This window comes from Manis pentadactyla, chromosome 4, assembly GCF_030020395.1.
Source record: "Manis pentadactyla isolate mManPen7 chromosome 4, mManPen7.hap1, whole genome shotgun sequence".
NCBI classification, from domain to species: domain Eukaryota; kingdom Metazoa; phylum Chordata; class Mammalia; order Pholidota; family Manidae; genus Manis; species Manis pentadactyla.
The window spans coordinates 37,121,342-37,148,686 of NC_080022.1; the positions used below are offsets into that span (position 1 = coordinate 37,121,342).

A 27,345-nucleotide genomic window follows, 5' to 3' on the forward strand; every position below is an offset into this window, starting at 1 on the left:
GGGTAACAACTTGGACTTGCAATTGACATAAGAAGTTAGGTATGGGGGTAGGCTTGTGGGGCTGAACTCTTAATCCGTGGGATCTCATTCTATATCCAGGTAGATAGTGTTAGAATTAAGTTAAATTGTAGGACACCCATCTGGTTGTCACAGAATTGCTTGGTGGAGGGAAAGCTGCCACACATCTGGCATCAGAAGTGTTGTGAGTGTGGTAGTACTACAAGAGTAAAGGAGAAACACAGGAGGAGAATTGGGTTTTTCCTATTCAGGTGCCAAAGCAATTCAATGTGGGAAATAATACTCTTTTTAATAAATGGTGCTGGGATAACTGAATACCCACATACAAAAGAATGAAGTTGGACTCATACCTTAACCAATATACAAAAGTTAACTCAGAACGGACCAAAGATTTAAATGAAAGAGCTAAAACTATAAAGCTCTTAGAAGAAAACATAAGGATCTGAGGTGAGGGGCGGAAGATGGCGGCGTGAGTAGAGCAGCGGAAATCTCCTCCCAAAACAACATATATCTATGAAAATATAACAAAGACAACCCTTCCTAGAATAAAGACCAGAGGACACAGGACAATATCCAGACCACATCCGCACCTGAGAGAACCCAGCGCCTCGCGAAGGGGGTAAGATACAAGCCCCGGCCCCGCGGGAGCCGAGCGCCCCTCCCCCCAGCTCCCGGCGGGAGAAGAGCAGGCAGAGCGGGAGGGAGACGGAGCCCAGGGCTGCCGAACACCCAGCCCCAGCCATCCGGGCCAGAGTGCAGGGCCCTCGATACTGGGAAAACAGGGCAGCAAGAACAGTGAGCAGGCACTGGAGGCTGGGCGACAGAGGGCATAAGAAAAGCGCGCGACCATTTTTTTTTGCTTTTTTGCTGTTTTGTTTTGGCGAGCGCTTTTTGGAAGTCTTAAAGGGACAGGGACCCCAATACTAGGGAAACAGGGCAGAAAGACCGGTGAGCAGAGGCCTGAGGCTGGCACCGGAGAATAAAGAAAAACGAACGACCACCTTTTTTTTTTTAATTAAAAAAATTTTTTTTTTTTTAATTAAAAAAATTTTTTTTGTTTTTTTTTTGTGGTCGTTGTTTTGTTTTGGCGGGTGCTTTTTGGAAGTGTTAAAGGGGCAGGGCGGGTCACTTAATCCAGAGGTAGGGAATCCGGGATCTCTGGGTACCCTAACCCCTGGGCTGCAGGGAGCAGGGAGGCCCCTTACGGAGATAAATAGCCTCCCAGCAGCTCCTGCTCCAACGCGACTCCACCATTTTGGAGTAGCTGCCTGAGCCAGGCCACGCCCACAGCAACAGCGGAGATTAACTCCATAGCAGCCGGGCAGGAAGCAGAAACCCTGTCTGCGCGCAGCTGCGCAGCACAAGCCACTAGAGGTCGCTGTTCTCCCAGGAGAGGAGGGCCACAAACCAACAAGAAAGGAAGTCCTTCCAGCCGTCACTCGTCCCAGTTCTGCAGACTATTCCTATCACCATGAAAAGGCAAAGCTACAGGCCGACAAAGATCACAGAGACAACACCAGAGAAGGAGACAGACCTAACCAGTCTTCCTGACAAAGAATTCAAAATAAGAATCATAAACATGCTGACAGAGATGCAGAGAAATACGCAAGAAAAATGGGATGAAGTCCGGAAAGAGATCACAGATGCCAGAAAGGAGATCGCAGAAATAAAACAAACTCTGGAAGGGTTTATAAGCAGAATGGATAGAATGCAAGAGGCCATTGATGGAATTGAAATCAGAGAACAGGAACGCATAGAAGCTGACATAGAGAGAGACAAAAGGATCTCCAGGAATGAAACAATATTAAGAGAACTGTGTGACCAATCTAAAAGGAACAATATCCGTATTATAGGGGTCCCAGAAGAAGAAGAGAGAGGCAAAGAGATGGAAAGTATCTTAGAAGAAATACTTGCTGAAAACTTCCCCACACTGGGGGAGGAAGTAATCAAACAGACCACGGAAATACACAGAACCCCCAACAGAAAGGATCCAAGAAGGGCAACACCAAGACACATAATAATTAAAATGGCAAAGATCAAGGACAAGGAAAGAATTATAAAGGCAGCTAGAGAGAAAAAGGTCACCTATAAAGGGAAACCCATCAGGCTAACGTCAGATTTCTCAACAGAAACCCTACAGGCCAGAAGAGAATGGCATGATATATTTAATACAATGAAACAGAAGGGCCTTGAACCAAGGATACTGTATCCAGCACGACTATCATTCAAATATGACGGTGGGATTAAACAATTCCCAGACAAACAAAAGCTGAGGGAATTTGCTTTCCACAAACCACCTCTACAGAACATCTTACAGGGACTGCTCTAGATGGGAGCACTCCTAGAAAGGGCACAGCACAAAACACCCAACATATGAAGAATCGAGGAGGAGGAACAAGAAGGGAGAGAAGAAAAGAATCTCCAGACAGTGTATATAACAGCTCAATAAGCGAGCTAAGTTAGGCAGTAAGATACTAAAGAGGCTAACCTTGAACCTTTGGTAACCACGAATTTAAAGCCTGCAATGGCAATAAGTACATATCTTTCAATAGTCACCCTAAATGTTAATGGGTTGAATGCACCAATCAAAAGACACAGAGTAACAGAATGGATAAAAAAGCAAGACCCATCTATATGCTGCTTACAAGAAACTCACCTCAAACCCAAAGACAGTGTATATAACAGCTCAATAAGCGAGCTAAGTTAGGCAGTAAGATACTAAAGAGGCTAACCTTGAACCTTTGGTAACCACGAATTTAAAGCCTGCAATGGCAATAAGTACATATCTTTCAATAGTCACCCTAAATGTTAATGGGTTGAATGCACCAATCAAAAGACACAGAGTAACAGAATGGATAAAAAAGCAAGACCCATCTATATGCTGCTTACAAGAAACTCACCTCAAACCCAAAGACATGTACAGACTAAAAGTCAAGGGATGGAAAAACATATTTCAAGCAAACAACAGTGAGAAGAAAGCAGGGGTTGCAGTACTAATATCAGACAAAATAGACTTCAAAACAAAGAAAGTAACAAGAGATAAAGAAGGACACTACATAATGATAAAGGGCTCAGTCAAACAAGAGGATATAACCATTCTAAATATATATGCACCCAACACAGGAGCACCAGCATATGTGAAACAAATACTAACAGAACTAAAGGGGGATATAGACTGCAATGCATTCATTCTAGGAGACTTCAACACACCACTCACCCCAAAGGATAGATCCACTGGGCAGAAAATAAGTAAGGACACGGAAGCACTGAACAACACAGTAGAGCAGATGGACCTAATAGACATCTATAGAACTCTACATCCAAAAGCAGCGGGATATACATTCTTCTCAAGTGCACATGGAACATTCTCCAGAATAGACCACATACTAGGCCACAAAAAGAGCCTCAGAAAATTCCAAAAGATTGAAATCCTACCAACCAACTTTTCAGACCACAAAGGCATAAAACTAGAAATAAACTGTACAAAGAAAGCAAAGAGGCTCACAAACACATGGAGGCTTAACAACACGCTCCTAAATAATCAATGGATCAATGACCAAATCAAAATGGAGATCCAGCAATATATGGAAACAAATGACAACAACAACACTAAGCCCCAACTTCTGTGGGACACAGCAAAAGCAGTCTTAAGAGGAAAGTATATAGCAATCCAAGCATATTTAAAAAAGGAAGAGCAATCCCAAATGAATGGTCTAATGTCACAATTATCGAAATTGGAAAAAGAAGAACAGATGAGGCCTAAGGTCAGCAGAAGGAGGGACATAATAAAGATCAGAGAAGAAATAAATAAAATTGAGAAGAATAAAACAATAGCAAAAATCAATGAAACCAAGAGCTGGTTCTTCGAGAAAATAAACAAAATAGATAAGCCTCTAGCCAGACTTATTAAGAAGAAAAGAGAGTCAACACAAATCAACAGTATCAGAAACGAGAAAGGAAAAATCACGACGGACCCCACGGAAATGCAAAGAATTATTGGAGAATACTATGAAAACCTATATGCTAACAAGCTGGGAAACCTAGGAGAAATGGACAACTTCCTAGAAAAATATAACCTTCCAAGATTGACCCAGGAAGAAACAGAAAATCTAAACAGACCAATTACCAGCAACGAAATTGAAGAGGTAATCAAAAAACTACCAAAGAACAAAACCCCCGGGCCAGATGGATTTACCTCGGAATTTTATCAGACATACAGGGAAGACATAATACCCATTCTCTTTAAAGTTTTCCAAAAAATAGAGGAGGAGGGGATACTCCCAAACTCATTCTATGAAGCTAACATCACCCTAATACCAAAACCAGGCAAAGACCCCACCAAAAAAGAAAACTACAGACCAATATCCCTGATGAACGTAGATGCAAAAATACTCAACAAAATATTAGCAAACCGATTTCAAAAATACATCAAAAGGATCATACACCATGACCAAGTGGGATTCATCCCAGGGATGCAAGGATGGTACAACATTCGAAAGTCCATCAACATCATCCACCACATCAACAAAAAGAAAGACAAAAACCACATGATCATCTCCATAGATGCTGAAAAAGCATTTGACAAAGTTCAACATCCATTCATGTTAAAAACTCTCAGCAAAATGGGAATAGAGGGCAAGTACCTCAACATAATAAAGGCCATCTATGATAAACCCACAGCCAACATTATATTGAACAGCGAGAAGCTGAAAGCATTTCCTCTGAGATCGGGAACTAGACAGGGATGCCCACTCTCTCCACTGTTATTTAACATAGTACTGGAGGTCCTAGCCACGGCAATCAGACAAAATAAAGAAATACAAGGAATCCAGATTGGTAAAGAAGAAGTTAAACTGTCACTATTTGCAGATGACATGATACTGTACATAAAAAACCCTAAAGACTCCACCCCAAAACTACTAGAACTGATATCGGAATACAGCAAAGTTGCAGGATACAAAATCAACACACAGAAATCTGTGGCTTTCCTATATACTAACAATGAACCAACAGAAAGAGAAATCAGGAAAACGACTCCATTCACAATTGCATCCAAAAAAATAAAATACCTAGGAATAAACCTAACCAAAGAAGTGAAAGACTTATACTCTGAAAACTACAAGTCACTCTTAAGAGAAATTAAAGGGGACACTAACAGATGGAAACTCATCCCATGCTCGTGGCTAGGAAGAATTAATATCGTCAAAATGGCCATCCTGCCCAAAGCAATATACAGATTTGATGCAATCCCTATGAAACTACCAGCAACATTCTTCAATGAACTGGAACAAATAATTCAAAAATTCATATGGAAACACCAAAGACCCCGAATAGCCAAAGCAATCCTGAGAAAGAAGAATAAAGTAGGGGGGATCTCACTCCCCAACTTCAAGCTCTACTATAAAGCCATAGTAATCAAGACAATTTGGTACTGGCACAAGAGCAGAGCCACAGACCAATGGAACAGACTAGAGAATCCAGACATTAACCCAGACATATATGGTCAATTAATATTTGATAAAGGAGCCATGGACATACAATGGCGAAATGACAGTCTCTTCAACAGGTGGTGCTGGCAAAACTGGACAGCTACATGTAGGAGAATGAAACTGGACCATTGTCTAACCCCATATACAAAAGTAAACTCAAAATGGATCAAAGACCTGAATGTAAGCCATGAAACCATTAAACTCTTGGAAGAAAACATAGGCACAAACCTCTTAGACATAAACATGAGTGACCTCTTCTTGAACATATCTCCCCGGGCAAGGAAAACAACAGCAAAAATGAGTAAGTGGGACTATATTAAGCTGAAAAGCTTCTGTACAGCAAAAGACACCATCAATAGAACAAGAAGGATCCCTACAGTATGGGAGAATATATTTGAAAATGACACATCCGATAAAGGCTTGACGTCCAGAATATATAAGGAGCTCTCACGCCTCAACAAACAAAAAACAAATAACCCAATTAAAAAATGGGCAGAGGAACTGAACAGACAGTTCTCCAAAAAAGAAATACAGATGGCCAACAGACATATGAAAAGATGCTCCACATCGCTAATTATCAGAGAAATGCAAATTAAAACTACAATGAGGTATCACCTCACACCAGTAAGGATGGCTGCCATCCAAAAGACAAACAACAACAAATGTTGGCGAGGCTGTGGAGAAAGGGGAACCCTCCTACACTGCTGGTGGGAATGTAAGTTAGTTCAACCATTGTGGAAAGCAGTATGGAGGTACATCAAAATGCTCAAAACAGACTTACCATTTGACCCAGGAATTCCACTCCTAGGAATTTACCCTAAGAACGCAGCAATCAAGTTTGAGAAAGACAGATGCACTCCTATGTTTATTGCAGCACTATTTACAATAGCCAAGAATTGGAAGCAACCTAAATGTCCATCAATAGATGAATGGATAAAGAAGATGTGGTACATATACACAATGGAATACTACTCAGCTATAAGAAAAGGGCAAATCCAATCATTTGCAGCAACATGGATGGAGCTGGAGGGTATTATGCTCAGTGAAACAAGCCAAGCGGAGAAAGAGAAATACCAAATGATTTCACTTATCTGTGGAATATAAGAACAAAGGAAAAACTGAAGGAACAAAACAGCAGCAGAATCACAGAACTCAAGAATGGAACAGGTACCAAAGGGAAAGGGACTGGGGAGGATGGGTGGGTAGGGAGGGATAAGGGGGGGAGAAGTAAGGGGGTATTAAGATTAACATGCATGGGGGGGTAGGAGAAAAGGGAGGGCTGTACAACACAGAGAAGGCAAGTAGTGATTCTACAACATTTTGCTATGCTGATGGACAGTGACTGTAAAGGGGTTTATAGGGGAGACCTGGTATAGGGGGAGCCTAGTAAACATAATATTCGTCATGTAAGTGTAGATTAGTGATAGCAAAAAAAAAAAAAAAAAAAAAAAAAGGGCAGTTCCTGTGTGGTAACCTCCAATGAGTTCTACACAAGGGTATAAAGGGCATATAAAAGTGTAGGCAAAGGGTCTGTTTGTGTTTATACAGAGGATCAAAGCCTAATTGGGCTACCCCGAAAATGAACTAAGATACGATATGAAAAAGAACTTCCAACATCTGCACTCTCTGGAAGACTCATGCCAGAAAATGATCATCAAAAAACCCCAACAAAGATCCACGCACTGCTACAGCTGTAGATGCACTCATCCCACCAGTTCCTGGACTTGCCATGGGAATGAGGAAGGAGATATCTAAGCTGGCCTGTGCATACAGTAAAACAACAAAATTGGACTGGATCTATACTGTTGGAACTCAACCAAGAATTTGGAGAAGTGCAAATTGTAGCACTCCAAAGTCTTACAACTACAAACTATTTACTGTTAAAAGAACATATGGCATGTGAACAGTCCCCAGGAATGGGTTGTTTTAATTTGTCTGATTTCTCTCAGACTGTTCAAGTTCAGTTGGACAATATCCACCATATCATAGATAAGTTTTCACAAATGCCTAAGGTGCCTAACTGGTTTTCTTGGTTTCACTGCAGATGGCTGGTAATTACAGATATGCTTTGGTTATGTAACTATACTCCTATTATGTTAATGTGTGTGTGCAATTTAAGTAGTAGCTTAAAACCTATACATGCTGAAGTTACTCTACAAGAAGATATGTCAAAGAAATAATCAATCTTCCCATGTTTTCTTCCGCCTGCTACTTCTATAGCTTTTCTTCTTCCTTCCTAATTACAACCCTTAAATAGAATTCGTGCCTCATATCAAATTTACCGAGTATCATAATTCTTCCAAGTGGTAAAGATACCTCAAGACAAATGCTGGGCATAGAAGCCACAGGGCATAAATATGCAAAGAAGTAAAAAGCTAACTTTTTCAAACAATAAGGCTTCTCTCTCACTTACCAACTTCACATTTCCCTGTATGGCCCCGGAAGATGACTGGTTAGCCAGAGACGGGTAAGATTCCTCAAGGGAGGAACAACCTAAGACAGGCACAGTCGCAGGGGGGCCATCAGGTGAGAAATTGGGGATCAACAGAGGTGAGGCTTAGAACCTCACCCCCCCGTTCTGAGAGAAATCTTCTGCATACGTGGATGTTTTATTGCCCTGGTCTAGCTTGGATTAACACATAGTCTACAGGCACACACCTGATCATCTACATGTGCTCTCTTACAACACTAAACTATGTTTTCTACCTTTATCTTGTATCTACCTACCACTTCAGCATTTTATTAAAAATAATAATAATAAAGAGAGAAATGTGGTATCCACATATAAATCAAGTATAAAAACCAAATGAGTATTCATATTTGAACTGACTGTTTATAGTTCATAATGCATGAGCAAAACCGAAAGTTTCTGTGATGACTGCCCTTGTACTGTTCACTATGTAACTTATTCATTATGTAAGAATTTGTTCTACATGTAAAAACTTGTTTGTTATGCCTCAGAAGATTGGAGACTGACAAAAATTAGGCTTGGGGTGGAATAATGATTGTGCATTGAGCATTGACTCCCCTATACAGAATTTTATTGTCGTTAACAACCATTTGATCAATAAATATGAGAGATGCCCTCACAAAAAAAAAAAAAAAAAGAAGGACAGACTTCCAATGGTAAAATAAATTAGTAACCGGGATGTAATGTATAGCATAAGGAATATAGTCAAGATATTGTAACAGCCTGGTAGGGTGATAGCTGGAACCTAGAATTATGTATATAAATGTTCTACCACTGTGTTGTACACTTGAAACTCATGTAATGTAATACTGTGTGTCAACTACCCTTCAATAAAAAATAATTATTAATAAAAAAAAAAAAAAAAAAAAGAAAACATAAGGATCTAACATTGGATTTGGCAATGGTTTCTTAGATATGACACCAAAAGCACAACAAAACCAGACAAATCGGACTTCTTTGTTGTCTTAAGTCACTAAGTTTTAGGGCGTTTTTTTAAAATGCATTATAAGGCAATTCATGTATGAATAAATGGAGAACAAGACAGAGTTCTTGGAAATTAAATTTTGATAGCTAAATTTTTTTCATTAAAATATTGATATACAATCTTATGAAGGTTTCATATGAATAACACTGTAGTTTCAACATTCACCCATATTATCAAGCCCTCATCCCCCACCCACTGCAGTCACTGTCTATCAGCATAGTAAGATGCTATGATAGCCAAATTAAAAAAATATATTTTTAGTAGAAATTCTAGGAAGACTAAGCTAAGAAGCAAAGATTTTTAAAAATAGAGGCTCAATCCAGTAAGTCTATATTCAAACCACAAGAGTTCCAGAAAGAAAGAAGAGAGAAATTGGGGGGAGGGGGAAGTATCAAATAAATCATAGTATTTACTGTTACTGTCCTGTCCCTAACTCTTTATCCTTACCATTTTAATGCATACCATAACCAGCACTAGAACTCCAAGTAAGATGAACTCAGAGACCCATGCTGAGGTACATTTTAATCAAACTTTTTAAAGACAAAGACAAAAAGAGACTCTCAAAAGCAACAAGAGAAAAGTAACTTATTACATATAAGGGATCCTCAATAAGATTATCAGATTTCTCACAGGAAACTTTGAAGGGAAGAAGAAGACAGTAGACTGATAAACTCAAAGTGCTAAAAAATAAAACAAAAAAAACCAACCTGTCCACCAAAAGTCCTATATCCATGTCCTATGTCCTTCAAAAGTGAGGGAGAAGTTATTCCCAGACAGACAAAAGCTGAGGGAGTTTATTACCACTAGAGTTATTACCATTCTTGCCCTGCAAGAAACGCTCTAAGAAATTCTATAGGATGAAATGAAAGGACACTAGACAGTAACTCAAAGCTGTATGAAGAAATAAAGATCTCAAAAAAGGTAAATGTATGGGCAATTGTAAATGTTAATATTATTGTAACAATGGTTTGTAACTCCACTTTTTGTTTTCTGTATGGTGTTAGAGAATAATATAGTTAAAATAATTATTAGTTTATGTTTTGGAGCACACAATGTATAGAGATGTAATTTTGTGACATCAACTGAAATAAGTGGAGACAGAATTGTAAAGAGGCAGTGTTAATTAGAGTGTTATATTTTAAAGTGTTAAATGTAATCCTTGTAGTAACCACCAAGAAAATAGGTATAAAATATACATAAAAAGAAACCAGAAAGGAATTTATGTATTTCACTACAAAAAAAAATCAACTAAACCCAAAAGAAGGCCGTGTGGGAAATGAGAGATAAAAAAGCTATAAGGCATGTAGAAAACAAATAGCAAAATGATAAAGTCCCTCCTTATCAGTAATTACTTTAAATGTAAATGGATTAAACTCTCCAATAAAAACACAGAGATTGACATAATGTATATTCTTTAAAAACCTGATTGAAGTATATGCTGACTCACTTGGGACCCAAAGACAAATAGACTGAAGGCGAAAGATGAGAAAAAATGTGAACAGTAACTAAAAGAGAGTGGGGTGGCTACATTAACATTGGACAAAATAGACTTTAAATAAAAATCTTTACAGAGACAAAAAGATACTATATACTAGTAAAGTTTAAATACAAGAAGATAGAACAATTATAAACATTTATACAGCTAATGACAGACCATCAAAATACATGAAGCAAAAACTGACAGAATTGAAGAGGAAATAGTTCTATAATAATGGTTGGAGACTTCAATACCCCACTTTCAATAATAGATAAACAATCACACAGAAGTTAAGTAAGGAAATAGAGGGCGTAAACAATAATAAACCAATTAGATCAACAGACAAATGCAGAACACTCTACCCAACAGCAGCAGCATGCTCAGGGGACGTTTTCTGGGATAAACCATATGTTAGACCACAAATTAAGTTTCAATAGATTAAAAAAAACAGGTATCATAGAAGGAAACTACTTCAACATAATAAAAGTCATATATAAAAAACCCACAGTGAACATCATATTCAATGGTGAAAGACTGAAACAATTTCCTCTAAAACCAGGCCCAAGTCAAGGGATGCACAGTTGTGCCACTTCTGTTCAACATAGTACTAGAAGTTGTAACCAGAGCAATTAGGCAAGAAAAAGAAATAGAAGACATCCAAATTGGAAGGAAGAAGTAAAAAAAAAAATCTCCATTTGCAGATGATAGGCTCTTATATGCATAAAAACCTAAATTCCACAAAAATCCCTGTTAAAATTATTAAATGAATTCAGTAAAGTAGAAAGATACAAAGTCAGTTGCATGTCTGTGTTTAAATGTAGAAAACCTGCAGTTTCTACACAAAAACTAGTTGTATTTCTATATATTAACAATAAATAATCTGAAAAGAAAATTACAAAAAGAAATCCAATTACAATAGCATCAAAAAGAATAAAATACTTAAGAGGTGAAACCAAGTATTGGAAAACCAAGCATTTTCAACCAATAAGGTGAAAGATTTGTACAGTAAAAACCATAAGACACTGTTGAAAGACATTTTTAAAATATATAAATGGAAATACATACTATATTTATGGATTGGAAGACAATATTGTTACAATCTCAGTATTACCCAATGCAATTTAGAGGTTCAGTGTAACCCCTATGAAAATTCCAATGATGTTTTTTGCAGAAATAAAAAAATCCATCCTAAAATTCAAAGGGAATATCAAGAGACCCCTCAATATTCAATAAGAAGAACAAAGCTGGAGGACTCATGTATTTGCCTCCAAGATTTCCTTGTCCCCAGGCTTCTATCAAAGCACTCATAACCCTACATTTTCATTTTCTCTCTATGATCTAAGTATGTACCTGACTTAGGACCCTTAAGGGCAGGAACCTGTCTTCTCTTTGTAATCCTAGCACTTCTCACACAACTGCCACTCAAAGTTAACTGAATGAATAAAATAATCAGGGGTGAGAATGGATTTAGAGAACAGGAGAGACTAAAGGCAACGGTCTTCCTCTACAAATTTCCATTAGTCTGTATATTTTGGGTGGGCTAGGGCTGCTCTCTACTTCACAAGAATCTTAGGAAAACAAAGTTCATTTTCTCTGGTTGGAATGGACTAGGGGTGGCAATTACCGTGCCCAATTTTGCATATTTTCTGCAATTGGTAAGTATTATTTAGGATAACACAGTTTTTTAAAAACAATACATGTGGAAGGCTTTCTTAAAGGCAGTATATAAATGCAAGAGATTGGTGAAGCAATTAGACCTGAGCGTGTTTATTCTCCTTAGCCCCTTCCCAGCCCCAAAAGCTTCCTCTCTAGTGGCTGTAGGGTGTTTCCCTTTCCCTCTAGAGCTGTGAGGAGCAAGTCTGGAGTAGTGAAGAGCGCCCAGAGCCCCAGGCTGGGCCAGAGAGCCCTGTGAGGACGCAGCGATGGGAGGAAGGGAAGCAAGCAGCGCCTCTCTGCTTGCATCGCTTCTTCGGCATCCTCCTCCGCGCCTCCCTTTCACTTACCTTCTGGTGCCCGTAGAACCAGTGGGTGGGGGGCGCGGGGAAGGCGCGCAGGTCTCGCAGCAGCCGCTGCCTCCGCAGATAGAGCTTAATGGCCTGCAGGAGCCCCAGGGCCAGGCAGAACACAAAAGCCAGGTAAAAGGGCCTCGTCCAGCGCGTCTCCAGCCAGGACTCCATCCCTCTGCGCCACGCGGGTTGCTGGCAGGCTCTGGGAGCCAGGGAGAAGGTGAGCTTTCTCGAGCCTCGCGCTTGGACAGGATCACCCAGCCCACCGGTCTCTGTGCGCTTGGGGAGGAAGCTCTCTGCATCCCGGGGAAGGAGAAAGAGCGGTGGGAGGAGCAGCTTGCGCTTGGCCAGAAGAGGCAGGCGCGAGTTCCCGGATCTCTAATAAATTACACTGATACAAACCCTAATTCAGGACGACTTTTCATACCCTTCTGGATGTTCTACTTCATATGTGACAGTTTTCTAATCACAGGATATATGAATTTAGGTTTTGAAGTAATGCAAAGGCTGAGGACATCGTTTTTCTTCTTTGCCACAAATAAATAGGTAAAATGCTCTGCTAATCGACCTTCTTTCCCACCCTGAAATCCCATCAAAACCCACAGGGGCCTGGGAGCTGATGGTGGGTGTATATGATCATTATATTTATACAGTGTGGCCTTTCCAGTGGTGTGCTAGTAAATGTTTCACAACTGGTTCCCAGTTTTACTTCCAGCATTCGCCAATGCCCACCACGTCCTATTTCAAGTTACCAAGATTATAGTTCTTTTCTCACAAGAACTAATCTATGAGTGGAATGTAAGATGAACAGAAAAGATTACATTGGAGGCACACAAAGGAATAAACTGGAATTTATTTTTGAACTATTGTAACTCCTGGGGAAAATATTTTTCCCAGCCCAGGGCAAATTACCTTTGAAACTGAAATCAGTAAAAAGGAGAAATAAGGTGGGAGAAACTCATTTATGCTTACAAGCAGTTGTCCACTTCTGCTCACCAGTGTCTGTCACAACCTGGCTGCAAAAAGGGCCCTCACCCAACCTCTCAGGTCCTGATATGTGTCTCCCTTCCCCTTGTAATCACCTATTGTTATGGAGATGGACTATTCTCCACCCCTTGGATAAAGTACTGATATGGAGATGCACTAATGCCAGGTGAGAGATTCTGGAAATATTGCAATTTCACCCACGGCCCACCCCTCAGAAATCTCAACTCACAATCTACTTGCTCCCCATCTTCCACAATGGCCCTTGTGCGAGAAAACTGGAGCACTATAACCGAACTTATAACATACAATAACAACAGCAATAAATCGTGATAATCCTCAAGCCTGAGGACCCAGCTAGTTTCAAAGTCCTATGCAGATTAAAGCCATAGCTCGCCCATTCCACAAGCAGTCAGTTGCTGAACAGGTAGGGAGTTCAGAGCAATCATCACACAGCAGCTGCAGCCAGGGAGCAGGTCCAGGTGACACGGACTGTAGAAGAAAATAAACTTAAGGATGATAAGACACATGTTTTAATGACACCAGCATAGGCAAGTCTTGTTCATCAGGTAGGATGCATGCAAGAGAGTGGTCCTGTGACAGGACAGTGGCAGGAATGGGATCTCATCCTGGTCTAGTACTCCAGACTTTCACCCTCATCCCTGTGGGAGTTACAGATGGGTCAATATATAGGGCTATGGGAGGTACATGCACTGGCCGTAAAGATAAAACAAAACTTCCCTGTAAGATGCCCTTACCTCCTGGAAGCTTTGGGTGCACTACCATGATCTTTGGGGGCCACACTGCTGTTACTCCAGGAACACACAGGAGGCCAAATTCCAGGCCTTTTCCCCAAGGTGCCAGAAGGGCCAGCCATCGCTGGTCCATGTGTCAAAATGTCCAGGGCCACATCCACTCAACAGAGTCTCCAGGGTTTACCACAGCTGGGGCTGGCAGCAGGATGTTGCACTGCTGGCCATATCCTGGCTTCAGTAACTCCTCTTTGGTTTGCACATACAGTTGTTTAGGAGAGGCAGCAAGGTGTGTTAGCATATTCACAGGGCTCATTTTCGGAGCTTCTCATTCAAATGCCATAGCACTTGTCCATAAGCGAACTGAGCAGCCCCATAGACTATTGGTGTCTGACTTCAGGCCAGATTTCAACAAATCATTGTACCTCTCTTTCATGCCTGCTCCAGTAGGGTTACATGGTACATGAAACTTCCACTTTATTCCTAATTGCTACACCCATTCTTGTAACGCATATCCAGTAAAGTGGGTGCCTTGATTGCTCTCAATCAACTACAGCCATCCATGGGCTACAAAGAGACACTCTCAGCCATTGTGGTCATTTGCTAATCTGTATAATGTGCAGGAAAAGTAACCAACAGTACAGTTTCTGTGTCCACACAAGTCAGGCATACTGAAATCCTTCTGATATAGGTAGAGGCCCAATATCTTCCACCTGAAAAGGGGTATTGGATCCTTTATTATTGTCCCATGTTGCTGCGGTACTCATTGTAAGTCCCTCTTAGAGCACACAAGGCACTCCTTCTGGGCTCTGCTCACTTCTTCAAAGGTCAACGGCAAGCCCCACCGATGGGCTTTCCTTCTAGCCAGCACACCTGGGTCAATGTGTCTGCTTCATCATTCCCTGGGGATGCCAAAGGAAAGTGGCCAGTCACGTGATCTGCGGTCACTGTCTTAGTCTGACCAGGGGTCCATAGGTCTTGCCACAACTCTTGCCCCCAAAGGGGCCCATTGCCAACCATCCAGTTGGCATGATACCATGTCAGTAGCCACAGGGCCAAGCCCCAATAGATGGCCCAGCTGTCAGCACAGACAACTATAGGAGAGGGCTCCTTGCTGATCACAAGCCATACTGCCTGCAACTCGGCCCATTGACTGCTCTTCCCCTCTCCATCCTCCATCCATACTGTCTCAGTCTTAGAATGGAAAGCCACAGCCCTCCACTTTGGGGGCTGCCCATGACTGGAGCTGTCTGTATCCCAAGCATCTTCAGGTATAGGGGCTTTTCCCTCCTAATAAGGACTCTTGGCTACCAATGGCTCAAAAGAAAGTTCTTCCTGCTTTCCACTGATATACATCATTGGCCCCAATAAGTGTTGCATTTCTCCACTTAAGGGGCTAGTAGACAGGGCACTCTGCTGCTATAAGTATGTACCCCATTTGGCCAGTGTAGGTGTCTGTGCCACACCACTCTGTGGCCTTTGGGTCCAGTCTTACACCCACCCCATGATGGGATAGGTGATTATTACCTTGGTTGGAGCTGTTCCGGTGATGGGCTCCATAGCCAACAAGGCATGGTACACAGCAGCCAGTTGCTTCTCTATCAAGGTGTCCCAGACCTCTGTTCTTTTCCATAGTTGTGACCAGACCCCAATAAGTTGATGTGTTCATACAAGCCACTGCCAAAGGCCCCATGCATACCATCTTTGGTTACATGAACATCCAGCTCACAGGGCCTTGATGAGTCCATTACACTCAAGGCCTGCACAGCCTTGACTGCTCGCTTAGCAGCAGTAAAAGCAGCTGCACATGTTTCATCCCAGTCCCACCTGATGGCCTATCATACCAACCAGTATAAGGGCTTCAGAATTTGTGCCAAGTGTGGGATAAACACTCTCCAGTGGCCCAAAAGACCCAAGAAATCTTGTAATACTGCCACAGTGGTAGGAGTAGGGAAATACTGGACGTTGTCTATGACTGCTTCTGGGAGAACTTTAGTTTACCTAACCAGACAACCCCCGAGAACTTTACTGACAAACCAGGTCTTTAACCTTAGCGCTGTTCACAGCCCATCTTTTCTCCTATAGATACAGCAGTCTAGGAACTGGCCCTTCTAAATCTGCAGGAGAATCAGACATGAGCATAATATCATCAATGTAGTGGTAGAGCTGCACCGTTTGTGGTCTCTTCCATATGGCCAAGTCCTGGGCTATAGGTCTGTGACAAATGGTGGGACTGTGGAGGTATCCCTGTGGAAGGACAGTGAATGTCCATTGCCGGCCTTCCCATGTGAATGCAAACTGTTCCTGACTTTCCTGTGCTATGTCAATAGAGAAGAAAGCATTAGCAAGGTCCACAACATAATGATACATCCCTAGTTCATGTATGAGTGTCCACAAGGGCTGCTATAGAGGGGACAGCAGCATGCAAAAGGAGTGTGACTTTATTCAATTCCCTATAATCCACAGTGATACACCAGGAGCCATCCAGCTCTTTCACTGGCCACACCAGGGAATTAAAAGGACTCTGAGTGGGCTTTATACCTACTTTCTCCAACTCCTGCAGTTTCTCCAATTTCATTGTGCCCCCAGGCAATTTATACTGCTTAGAATTTGTCATTGCCAAGGTCCAGGCAGAGCTACAGGTGAGTCCTGAGCATGTCCCCTCAGAACTGTCTTTACCATACATATCCTCAGTCTGAACTCACCTACAGTGGTCTGTAACCACAGGCCCTGCAGGATATCTACCCTCAAAATATATTCAGGGATGGGAGAAATGTACACAGTATACTCCTTTGGGGGTAAATGCCCTATCCCCAATGGGATTTGGGCTTTCTTCACTCTAATTACCTTACCCCTATAGCCATTTATCACAGCAGGGGTCCCAGGAAAATGCTCAGGTTGCCATAAATCAGAGAACACCAGCTCCTGTGTCCACCAGTGCCCGAACACATTGTATATTCATGGCAGATCGATGAATTGCTAATTCTACATGTGACCTCCCGTCCCCACCACATCCCCCAAGGTGAGGGCCTTGACCCCCACCTCAGTCAAACTGTGATGCCCAATCATCCTCCTGTGGGGGTGAGGGCCCAGGTGGAGCTTGAGTACTGTCCCCCAAGAAGTCTTGCAGGGATACAGGCCAGACATGGGGCTTTGCCTATGGCTCCCATGTCCCATGTTGCTGCAGTACTCCGTGTAAGTCCCTGAGTACTTACACTGTTGTGTAAGAGCTGGAACTGCTGCTCTGGCTTTAATTGGTGCCACAGTTCTAACAAAACCCTATCGGGCTCCCCATCAAGTTTTTCTTTCACTATCCCAGCCTTTATCGAATCAACCCACATCTGGGTCCTCGAGACCCTCACGGGGCCCTTTGCACCTCTCCTTTCAGTCATAGACTGTACTTCCTTCTGTGCCCTTATTGTTTCAACCCCTACCAGACCTGCTAAAGTATGAGTAGCCTCACTTATGGGTTGCTTTATGTGGGGGGCAAGAATAGTCACCAGAGATCCTTAGAGAGATGGGGAGCTGTATGGAGCACCAGACTTCTCATTCCTATGGTGAACAACTCCTCATTGGGGCCCTAGAGGTTCATATTATAGATGATATTTTTCATACCCAACTCCTGTAACACCTGCTGGAGCTCTGCATACATTTTCCAGCTAGTGGGTAATAATGGTAAATCACCCTGATTAGGCCAAACTGCCCTGGTAGCTGCTGTCAGCCAATCCAGAAGCACCTGATTCCCTGAGGCGTGACGGGTACTTTGCACCCGTGAGGGGCACTTTGCAACTATGACGGAGAGAAGGGTGAGTCATCAGGGAAGCCAGTCTACCCATTTCAGATCCCACATAACAATGTTTTCCACTCCCATATCCCAGAGATGCAAAAGCCATGTAGGCAGAGGTTTTGATGGCTCCTGCCAAAATTGGATACTCATGTCCACTAGCTCATCCTGGGTATAGGGGTGGAGTATAGAGTGCTCCACAACCTGGGAAGGGGGAAGCTCCTCCCCCTGAGGAGCCCGCAGTTGTTGTGTTTTTATTTTCTTAATTATAACCAGGTAGGCCTTTAATAAGGGAGAGGCTGGTGCCTTGGGCAGTGGCCTCTGCAACAGTTCTGCCCTCATCCTCCCCTGACATCTCCTGTACTATCTCTGCACTGAAGGCACCACCCTTTCCTCCCCCTCCCCCACCGCCTCCTGCAGTGCAGATTCTCCTGCTGCCTCCTCCCTCGCTGCTAACATATCTTCCCTGAGCGTGACCTGTCTTCTCAATAACTGTCTGTCTTCCTTAAGGGCATCCCGTAGGTCATTGCCCAGCTCCTCCAAGTGATGCTGAAGTGTGTCTCTCTCCTCAGTAACCCTTTCCACTATCTCAAGAAGCAAACATCCCACAATCCTGGCTGCTACATGGCCACTCAGGGCCTCTAAGCAGTCTTCTATCTCACAGAGGGCTAATTCCACAGCCTCTGGTGTCTCCACCCTTCCCATGGGAAAGGCCCCACCCCTCTAAGAGGTGCTTTACCCTAGGCCAATTTCCCACTAAGGGCTCCCCAAGAGAAAGCCCACAGATAGGGGGCTCCTGGGTGAAGCCACACCCTCCACTGTTGCCAGAGGTAAGAGTCATCAGCCCCCACCACAGCAGCCACTGGGGCCTTCCCATCATCCACAGGGGCACCTTGCCCAAGCATTGCACCCATGAAGGCAGATTTCAGGTTCAGAGGTTCTGTCAACTACCACCAGGTGTAACTCTGGGGGGAAGATCTGTCTCCCAGCCGGGGGCAAGTTACCTTTGAAACAGAAATCAGTCAAAGGGAGAAATAAAGTGGGAGAAACACGTTTATTGCTTACAGGCAGTCCACTTCAGCTTGCCTGTGTCTCTCCCAATGGGGCTGCAGAAAAAGGACCCCACCCACCCTCTCTGGTCCAGATATGCTCTCTCTCCCCCATGTAATCACCTATTGATATGGAGATGCTACTTCTCTCCACCCCTTGGAAACACCTATTGATATTGAGATGAACTAAGGCCAGGCAAGAGATTCTGAAAATATTGCAATTTTACCCACAGTGGCCTGTGAGCACACAGATTTGCCTTGAGCTTTGCATTGCCAGAGACCTCCATAAAATAACCAGCACAAACCCTTGTGATGGATGTTTCCGCTGTAGTAACTGGACAATGTAGCATTTAGGTAGCCCTCAAAAAATAAATGGTAGCTACTCTTGAGTCAGGGCAGGGCGAATTCTACAATCCCAAACTCCTGACTTCTAGCCAGGTCTCTAACACACTAGAGCCACCCCTACATCTCACCGGAGTTCCCACCAATGGCCACTCCACTCAGACCCCCGGCCTGGGCAGACAGACTCCTCTCTCTACAAGGGAAAGAAGTTGCTGGCCAGGCGTTGTTCTTCCCAGGGACTGTGGAAGTTCTGCCATCTGGTGACTATTTAAGATATTGCAAGCCATAGGGAGAGGATAAAGAACTGGAACAGACATTTGCAAAAAGACAGCACTGTACTTGTGAATGAGCTTTTAGCAAGTGTTCAGCCTCAAAGCAAATTGAGCTCCTCCTTTTCCCCTTACTGCTTACACTGCGGTGGCACTGATTAAGTGTAAAGGAATTCAGCCCTTAAGGAAATCAATAGAAAGCGTGTGCCTTACAAAAGCCTCAGAAATGCTCCTATTCTTTGATGGAGTCCTTCCACTCCTGGAAGATGGTCTTAAGGAAAGTCATTGCCTCAGGGCTTTGACGGGAGAGGCACAATGACTAAGGTCATCCAGAAAGAGGCACTGTCAGAGTGCAGAGATCCTTGGGGAGTGCCCAGGAACCAGAACTTCAGCCCCAGCCCAGACTGAGCAAGGACATCAGGAATGGGATTGGATGGAGAAAAAGAGGCCTGGGAGTGCAGTCATCAGGGGGCATGATGGGGCTTCGGGACTGGGAGGCCAAGGCTGTGTTTTCTCCCCTGGACTCAGATGATCTGTCAACCCAGCCTAGGTCCACCTAGCCCAGTCAGCCTGCACATTGTTTCCAGACCCTACTTGATAAAGAAGGACCTTTGGGAAGAGGTAAAACCACTTTTAACACTTTCAACTGGGGCCAAATGACAGGAGTGGACTATAGCTGGTGGGCAATGGAAAGGGCTGTGTTGGTAGGCAGGTGGCTGTGCATGATGGCCCTGGGTCTGCAGCATGCCGTCTTACGCTATGGCTTCACACTGGACTCTCACCACAAATTTGAAGTAGATCCTCTTTTTAACATCCATTTAAGGAAAAGAAAACTGAGATCTAGAGAGGATTAAGTGATTTGCCCAAGGTCACATAACTGATTTAACTGGCTAAGCTGGAACTGGCTGACACATATTCATCTATTCAATGAACACTAAGCACGCGCTCTGTGCAGAGACCATGCCCGATGTCCCAGGGATTACCTGCCCTCCAGGAGCTCACAGGCATAGAGAAAAGCCCTCTTGTGAGCATGCTATGGGCATGGGGAGGGAAAGAGGTGTCAGACAGCCATCCAAAAGAGGTGAGGCTGGCAGGAGGAAAATCATGAGCCTGGCACATGAACAACATAGGGACTGAGATGTGAAACAGTATTGGAGGGGAGGAGAGTGGAGGCTAGAGAACTTCAGGAAGTGTGAAGCGTGGCAAAGGGCAGATGGAATGGAGGCTGGAAAGGTGGAAGGAGCAGTCATGTAAGACCTCCAGCTTCGCCATCTAGTGGTTCCTCCGGTATTGCATGCAAAACAAAATACTACAGTGGCTACTGCTAACACTCACTGAGCATTCACTATATGCTTCCTGCACATATATTAACTCGGTCACTCTTCACCACAACCCTATAAGATAGGCATCATTTCACTCCTAATTTTCATATTCAAGGGCTGAGGCACCTTTGCTACTAGCTTGCCCAACATCACACTGATATAAAATTGGCAAGGAGGGGTTTGCCCAGGAAGTCTGGCTTCAAGCCCATGCCCTCAGCCACTGAGCTGCCCTGCCTCAAGGAGAGGGGTTCATCTCGCAGTGTGCAGTCCTGGGTCCCGGGTGGCTCTGTGTTTGGGAGAGATCTCTCTGGAGGCAGTGTGGAGCATGGTTTGAGCGTGCAGTAAAAGTGCAAACAGGAAGAGTGGAGAGGCTGTGCCCACATCCAGGCAAGCTGGAGACCAGAAGCAGGGTTGGTGGGATTTGGTGTGAAGCCCATTTCTGGCCTGGGTGGTTGAGTGGTAGTGCCAGAAACAGGGGCTCAGTGTGGTGGAAGATCAGGAATTCCATTTTGGACCCGAGGTTCCTGAGGAGTGGTGCAGGAGGCACCTGGGTACAGGAGGTGCTGGATGAAGGGGAAGAAGGTGCTGACTTCGAAGGTGATACTTCATGAGAAGTAATATGAAGGAATGGAGTGGATAAGGTCCCCAGGTCACTCCTTCAACAAATATTTACTGGGGACCTCCTGTATTCTGGGCCTGTGCTGGACACTTGGATACTACGATAAGACAATGTAGTCTCCACCTCACAGAGTTCAGGGTTCACAGAACAGAGTTCAGAGGGCAACACTCTGAGCAATGTGCGCACACAGGCCTGAGGGAGCCTGGTGAGCTGGAGGCAGATGGTCAGGGACAGCTCCCCAGAGAAAATGGCTATCATCATATACTGAGAACAGAAGAATCAGCCAGACCATCTTATCTTGCAACAAGAAGGCAGGACTATAGCGCCCTTGATGAGAACAGTCTCTGCTGAGTATTGGGATGGAATCAAGGCTAAAGAATTGAAGAGCGAGAGGGAAGAATGGAGGCACAAAGAGAAAAATCTACCACTCCTCTCAGCTATCTGAAGGGACCCTCTCCAGTTTCCCAAACGCAGCTTTCCAAATGGACTGTAAGCGCTTCAATGGCAAATATTCTTCAGCTGCCCATTTCACACACACACACACACACACACACACACACACACACACACACACACACCACACAGAACCCTGTGCTGGGGTAGGACTAGCAATGGGTTTAAAGTCAAAGGCCAGGGTTCAATGCCACTAAGTTGCTGTGCAGCCTCAAGCAAGTCACCTCTAACTCTGAGTCTGCATTTTCTCCTCAAGAAAATGGACCCAGTTATACTCTCGTTGTAGGATCAGAATGAGGATCCATTCAAAAAGCACCCTACATACCATGTAGTAGCCCTCAACTTCAATGAAAAAAATCACCACACCCACCATCACTAATTTTGGGGCTGGAGGAAGGGCTCTTCCCAGTCTCTCGTTCCCTAGTTAGATCTTCCACCAGCTGCTCCCCACCCCTCTCTCTCCTCTACTTACTGAGGCTTCTTCTCCTCCCTGACCCTTTTCCCACTTTGTCAGCACCTGTTCTCACCACTTCCATCCCACACTCCAAGCTCACAGCCAGAACTGGGCAAGAGCCTGGTTATTCATTTGCAAAGTCCGTGTGCAGAATTGTACCAGCCTCAGCAATGCAAAACTAACCCATGTAACCAGCTCCATTATTTTGTCCTCCAGAGGTCCGGGTGAACAGCCTAGCCAAGCATGTTCTGTACCCACCAGCCATGCAGAGCCTCTAGCCTACCTTTCACCCCAACTTGATATATGACCTTGGCAGATGCCATCCCTTCCTTGGGCTCAAGATTCCACAAGCAATATTAGTAAATTGAGCTTAACGATTCTAAGGATTTTGCTAGTTTTGACACACTGGAGTCTTGCATCCAATTCAGTTCATTCTGTAATAATAATAGAGATTTAAAAAATAGCTAACACTCATTGTGCACTAACTGTATGCCTAGCATTCTATGTGTTTTGTTTACATTATTTATTTTAATCTTCACATCTCTTATTAGATAGATGCCATTTACTGCCCCCAGTTTACAGATAAGTAAACTGTAGCTTGGCAAGTTAAGTCAATTTATCCAAGCTCACACAGTGTTAAGTGTCAGACCCAGGGCTGTGCCCAGGCTGCCTGGCTCAGATCCGGGCTTATAACCTCCCAATGGGTCCAACTCAAAGACAAAAATCTCTAGTTCAAGTACTAACCCCTTGCCAGAGCTTCAGACATAAACCTTTCCCCCAACCATGCTCCAGTCCATCCCCTGTGGATGTCCAACAGGTTCTTAAACTCCTCACGTCCATAAATGCATCTTCTCCCCGCACACAGTCCTGTGTCCCTGGCACCTGCATTTTCAGTGCGATTTGCTAGCCTATATGCTGCCATTGTGAGAATCAGAAAAAAGGCTCCCTCCCAACAGGCAGACGCAGGCCCAAACCAGCTTGCTGGGGGCGGAGGGCACACAGCCCAGTGCTGTGTCCCTGGCTCCAGTATATTCCACCTTGCTTAGGTTGATACAGGGACTGATGCTTGCCCTCTCTCTCTCTCATATCCAGCTCTCTCTGTTCCGCTTCTCCAGGGGGTCAGTGTCTCCAGGGAACATGGTCTCAGAAATGTTGTCATCCCCTGTGCTCTGGAGCAATGCCCTATGGCAGAGCCACTGGGCTCCCAGACCATTTCGACAAGAAAGGGAGGTGCATCATCAGGACTAGGATGGCTAAGCCCCCAAGAGCCTGGCCTCCAGCAGTAGCACATGGAACTATTTATGGACAAAGAGGGGCACTGAAGGCCCAGCTGCCCTTGAAGCCCACAGGGAGACTAAGGAAGGTACTGGTCTTCCTTGCCATGGGAAGGCCTCCTATCCCAGCACTTAAGGGGGAAGAGCTCCACCTGAAGTGCAAGTTCAAAGGCTCTGCTGAATCCGCCCTTACCTATTGAACATACAGCCACCAGATGGCAGCCGAGGCTAGACAGAGGGAGAACAGCCCTTGCCCTTTCCCCAAACTGAAGGCCAGATGGAGCATCACTGTTCAGGAGGGCTGGTCACTGACCGCAGGACCTTTAACCAGAGAGAGCTTGAGAGAGTCCATGCATGTGTGTTTGTGCCTGTGTGGGCTAAGGGGTATGGACAGACGCATGGTTGGACAGACAACTAGGGTTTAGTCCCTTCAAGTCTCTTTACCACCCCTAGGGCTTCCCTTCCCAGGAGCCCAGCCCTGTCCTGGGTGACACAGAGAGGTAAGTGACCCCATTTCTGCCCTTGAGAAGCTCCCCAGATCTGGAGCTTGAGTTAGACACAGACAATTAACCAGATAAAGCAGGGGGGTGAGTGCAGAGATGGCTGGAGCCACCCAGAGGAAGCCCCTAACCCAGGGGCAGGGGAGGAGCTTCCCAGAAGCGGCATCTCAGTGCACCTAGAGGGCTTTCTGGCAAGTCTTAGGTGCTATAATAACATAGCACGTATAATAACCAGCAGCCCTACAGGGAAGACATGACAGAACCAAGTTTACTGGCAAGTGAATGGAGCAGCTGAAAGGCTAGATGGTCCCACAGGCAGTGAGGAAGAGAGCTGGAATTTGAACCAGAGACTGCACAATTCTCAAGCTCTTGGCCACTGTGTGTACTTCTGGGGACTGAAAACTGGAAGGAGAGCCAAGCCAGGGGTTCCGAGCCCTGGACCAGACCTGGAGAGGAGGCAGATGCCTCCCACCCTAGCCCCAGAGCAAGTTCTGACAGCTGCAGGCATCTGACTCATCTGTGGTCCAAGGGGCAGGGCAGAGTGTGTGTGACTTGGGTCACCCCTGGAGTGACACTCTGCACGTCCCAACACTACCTCTTCCCTGAGCTGGGGGAGAAGACTCTGCCCAGTAGTAGTTCCAGTCTGATGGCTCCTTGAAGCCCAAAAAGTAAGCAGTATTTCTGCCCATGCTACTCTGAGCATGAGGGAAGTAAACTTGAAAATTATCCTGACCACCTGGTACTCTGTCCTTTAACAGGTGACACTCGAGATAGATACAGACAGAGACAGAACTCCACAGCCATTCCCAAAACCAACTCCAGGCTGGAAGTTCCTCTTCAAGTCTAACTGTAATAAGCAGTATTGCAATCTATCTTCAACTCTGCAGTTCCTGGGTGGAGCCTTTCATGCCTGAGCTTGGGTGTGACCTATAATATAACCCTGTGGAATTCACATGTTTTAGGCAGAAAGGAAAAAGAAATAGGCGGCCCTTTTCGAGGACACAGGAGGAGCAAGAATGTCTTAGAGCAGTCAGAGAATCTCCAGGGCCTAGAGCCTCCCAGTCCTAGAGCCAGGGCCTGGGCAACCTGAGCCTTCCACCCAGAGGACAGGTGGAGGGTCATGGGGAGATGCCGCTACACAAAGTGAAACCCCCGTGAGGGCACAGGACTCACCTGCCAAGGGGTGGCATCAGGGCGGCTTGGGCAGGTGGGGATAGCTGGGGAAGGGGCATAGAATGAACCAGCTGGAAATCCAAAAAGAATGCAAGGGGACAGAGAGGCTGGTGGGCACTGGGCTCAAGTGGAGGGAAGGAGAAGGGGGAGACTGGACAGAGAGACAAAAAGATGGAGATAAAGGCAGAGGACACGAGACACCTTCAAAAAGAGGCAGAGGCAGAGAGACAGATCCATAAAAGGTGGGAGATCTAAGGAGGCGACCAAGACTGAGTGGGAGAGGTCCTACCTGGGGAGAAAAGGGCGGGTAGGGAGCAGGAAGTGAAGGTGCGCTGGACCTTTGAGGTGGTCCCGCCTGCAGGCCCAGCACCGCTCGGGTTCAGCAGGCCAAGTCCCGCCCCCTTAACTGTCAGTCAAGGAGCTCAATTCCCTTCCCCCAGGGCAGGGACCCGGGAGACGGGGAGGGACAGAGAGCTTGCTTCTGTCCCGCCCTGCTCAGAGGCTCCCTCCCCAGGCCCCCTGAGCGCCGCCCCTCAGGACTGGCTGTGCAGCCCCGATAGATGGTGGGGGGCCCAGCTGGTGTGTTATCAGCCTCCTCCAGGAGCGAGCCTGAGCTACTCTGCGGCTGCCAGCCTGAGATTAGGCCCCAGAGGGTCATTAAGCGCCGCCCTGGCCTGGGCCCAGCCTCCTTTCCCTCCTTCATCTGGCCAGGCTGGCAGGTGGGAACCAGCGATAAGGATTAGGGGCTCTGGGGCCTGTAGCTTCATGCCCCCTGCCCCCAGCCAGGGCAGGAACACGGAGTTTCAGGAAGGTCAGGGCTAGCCCAGCACCTGCAAGGCCCCCCAAGATTTCCCAATATCCTGGTCCTGCCAGCATGGGGAGGGGGCTGAGGAGGTTCCTAGAGAGGCCCGGGCAGGGTGCAGGAGTTCTGCCCAACAGACCAGACTGGACAGCAGCTCCCCCAGCTCCTGCTGGGGACACTCGCAGGTCAGAGGGGCCGGGCTTCGCTTGCTGCAGGGAGACGGAGGGGTGGTAGCTCTGCTCTGGACCCTGGCAGGCTGGTGGGCCATCAGACTGGAACCCACCCCTACCGCTCAGGGACAACTGGGGCAACAGCGGGAAGGAGTATAGCTTCATGAGGGGGAATCAGATCCAGGAGCCTGGAAGGGAAGAAGGGGTTGTTTTTGCCTTAGCAGAGGCCCTCTAGGAACTGCTGTCTCTCCTTCAGTGACAGGCCTCCCCTACCAACCCCACCCTGGCTCTGCCCTCTAATCCGGTAGAGGAATACTTCCTAGACAAAGAGGAACCTTGGCAGGGCCAAGAAGGAATATGCAGAGTTTAAACTTGTAGAGGTGGGTGAGAAGGCATCTGTCCACATGAACAAAGGCCTAGAGTGGTACTCATAAGAGCTGTAGCCACAGTTCACTGAGCTGAAGCCCAGAGAGGGGAAGACACTTGTCTCCAGTCACACAGCAGGGCATGGATAAGCATGGGGCAAAGACCTGCCATCCCTCTGCTCAAGCCTCTTCCCTCTGCGGCAGGCTGCAAACTAGACCCCAGTGAGGTGAGAAGGGATTGTTCAGATTTCAGATGGGCCCCCCAGGGATATTTGGGTGAAGCCTTGGAACAGCAAAGGCATGGCTGTAATGGTGAAGTGAGGGGCTGGGACAGGTTAGGACAGGTGGCAGAGGGGGAGCTTGGAGACACGGGGGACCGCCTCCTGCTCTCTGGCCCCACTTTCCTGGATCTGGGAGTGCTCCTGGGGTGACAACCTGATGTGGAGGCTGCTCCTATAAGAATGACAGTCACAGGGGTGCGGGGCCTCTAGGGTCAGCCAGCCCACTGAGTCATGCCTCCTCTCCCCTCTCTCTCCATCCTTCTCCTGGGACCCAGTTCCCTGGCCACCCCCACTCGGGAGTGGGAAC

At 45.5% G+C, this 27,345-nt stretch overlaps 1 protein-coding gene across 2 annotated transcripts in view; it reads right to left on the bottom strand.

Moving 5' to 3' along the window:
• Positions 1–12,867, bottom strand: part of LOC118916294 (cytochrome P450 4X1-like) — a 46,092-nt gene extending 33,225 nt beyond the window's left edge. The window contains exon 1 of one of the 2 annotated variants that reach the window (XM_036893161.2): positions 12,443–12,838. In XM_036893161.2, the coding sequence (XP_036749056.2) occupies positions 12,443–12,616 (174 nt within the window). In that variant the 5' untranslated portion in view covers positions 12,617–12,838. Of the gene's footprint in view, positions 1–12,442 lie in introns of both variants that reach the window. The other variant, XM_036893162.2, reaches the window with a different exon arrangement.
• Positions 12,868–27,345: the final 14,478 nt, after the last annotated feature.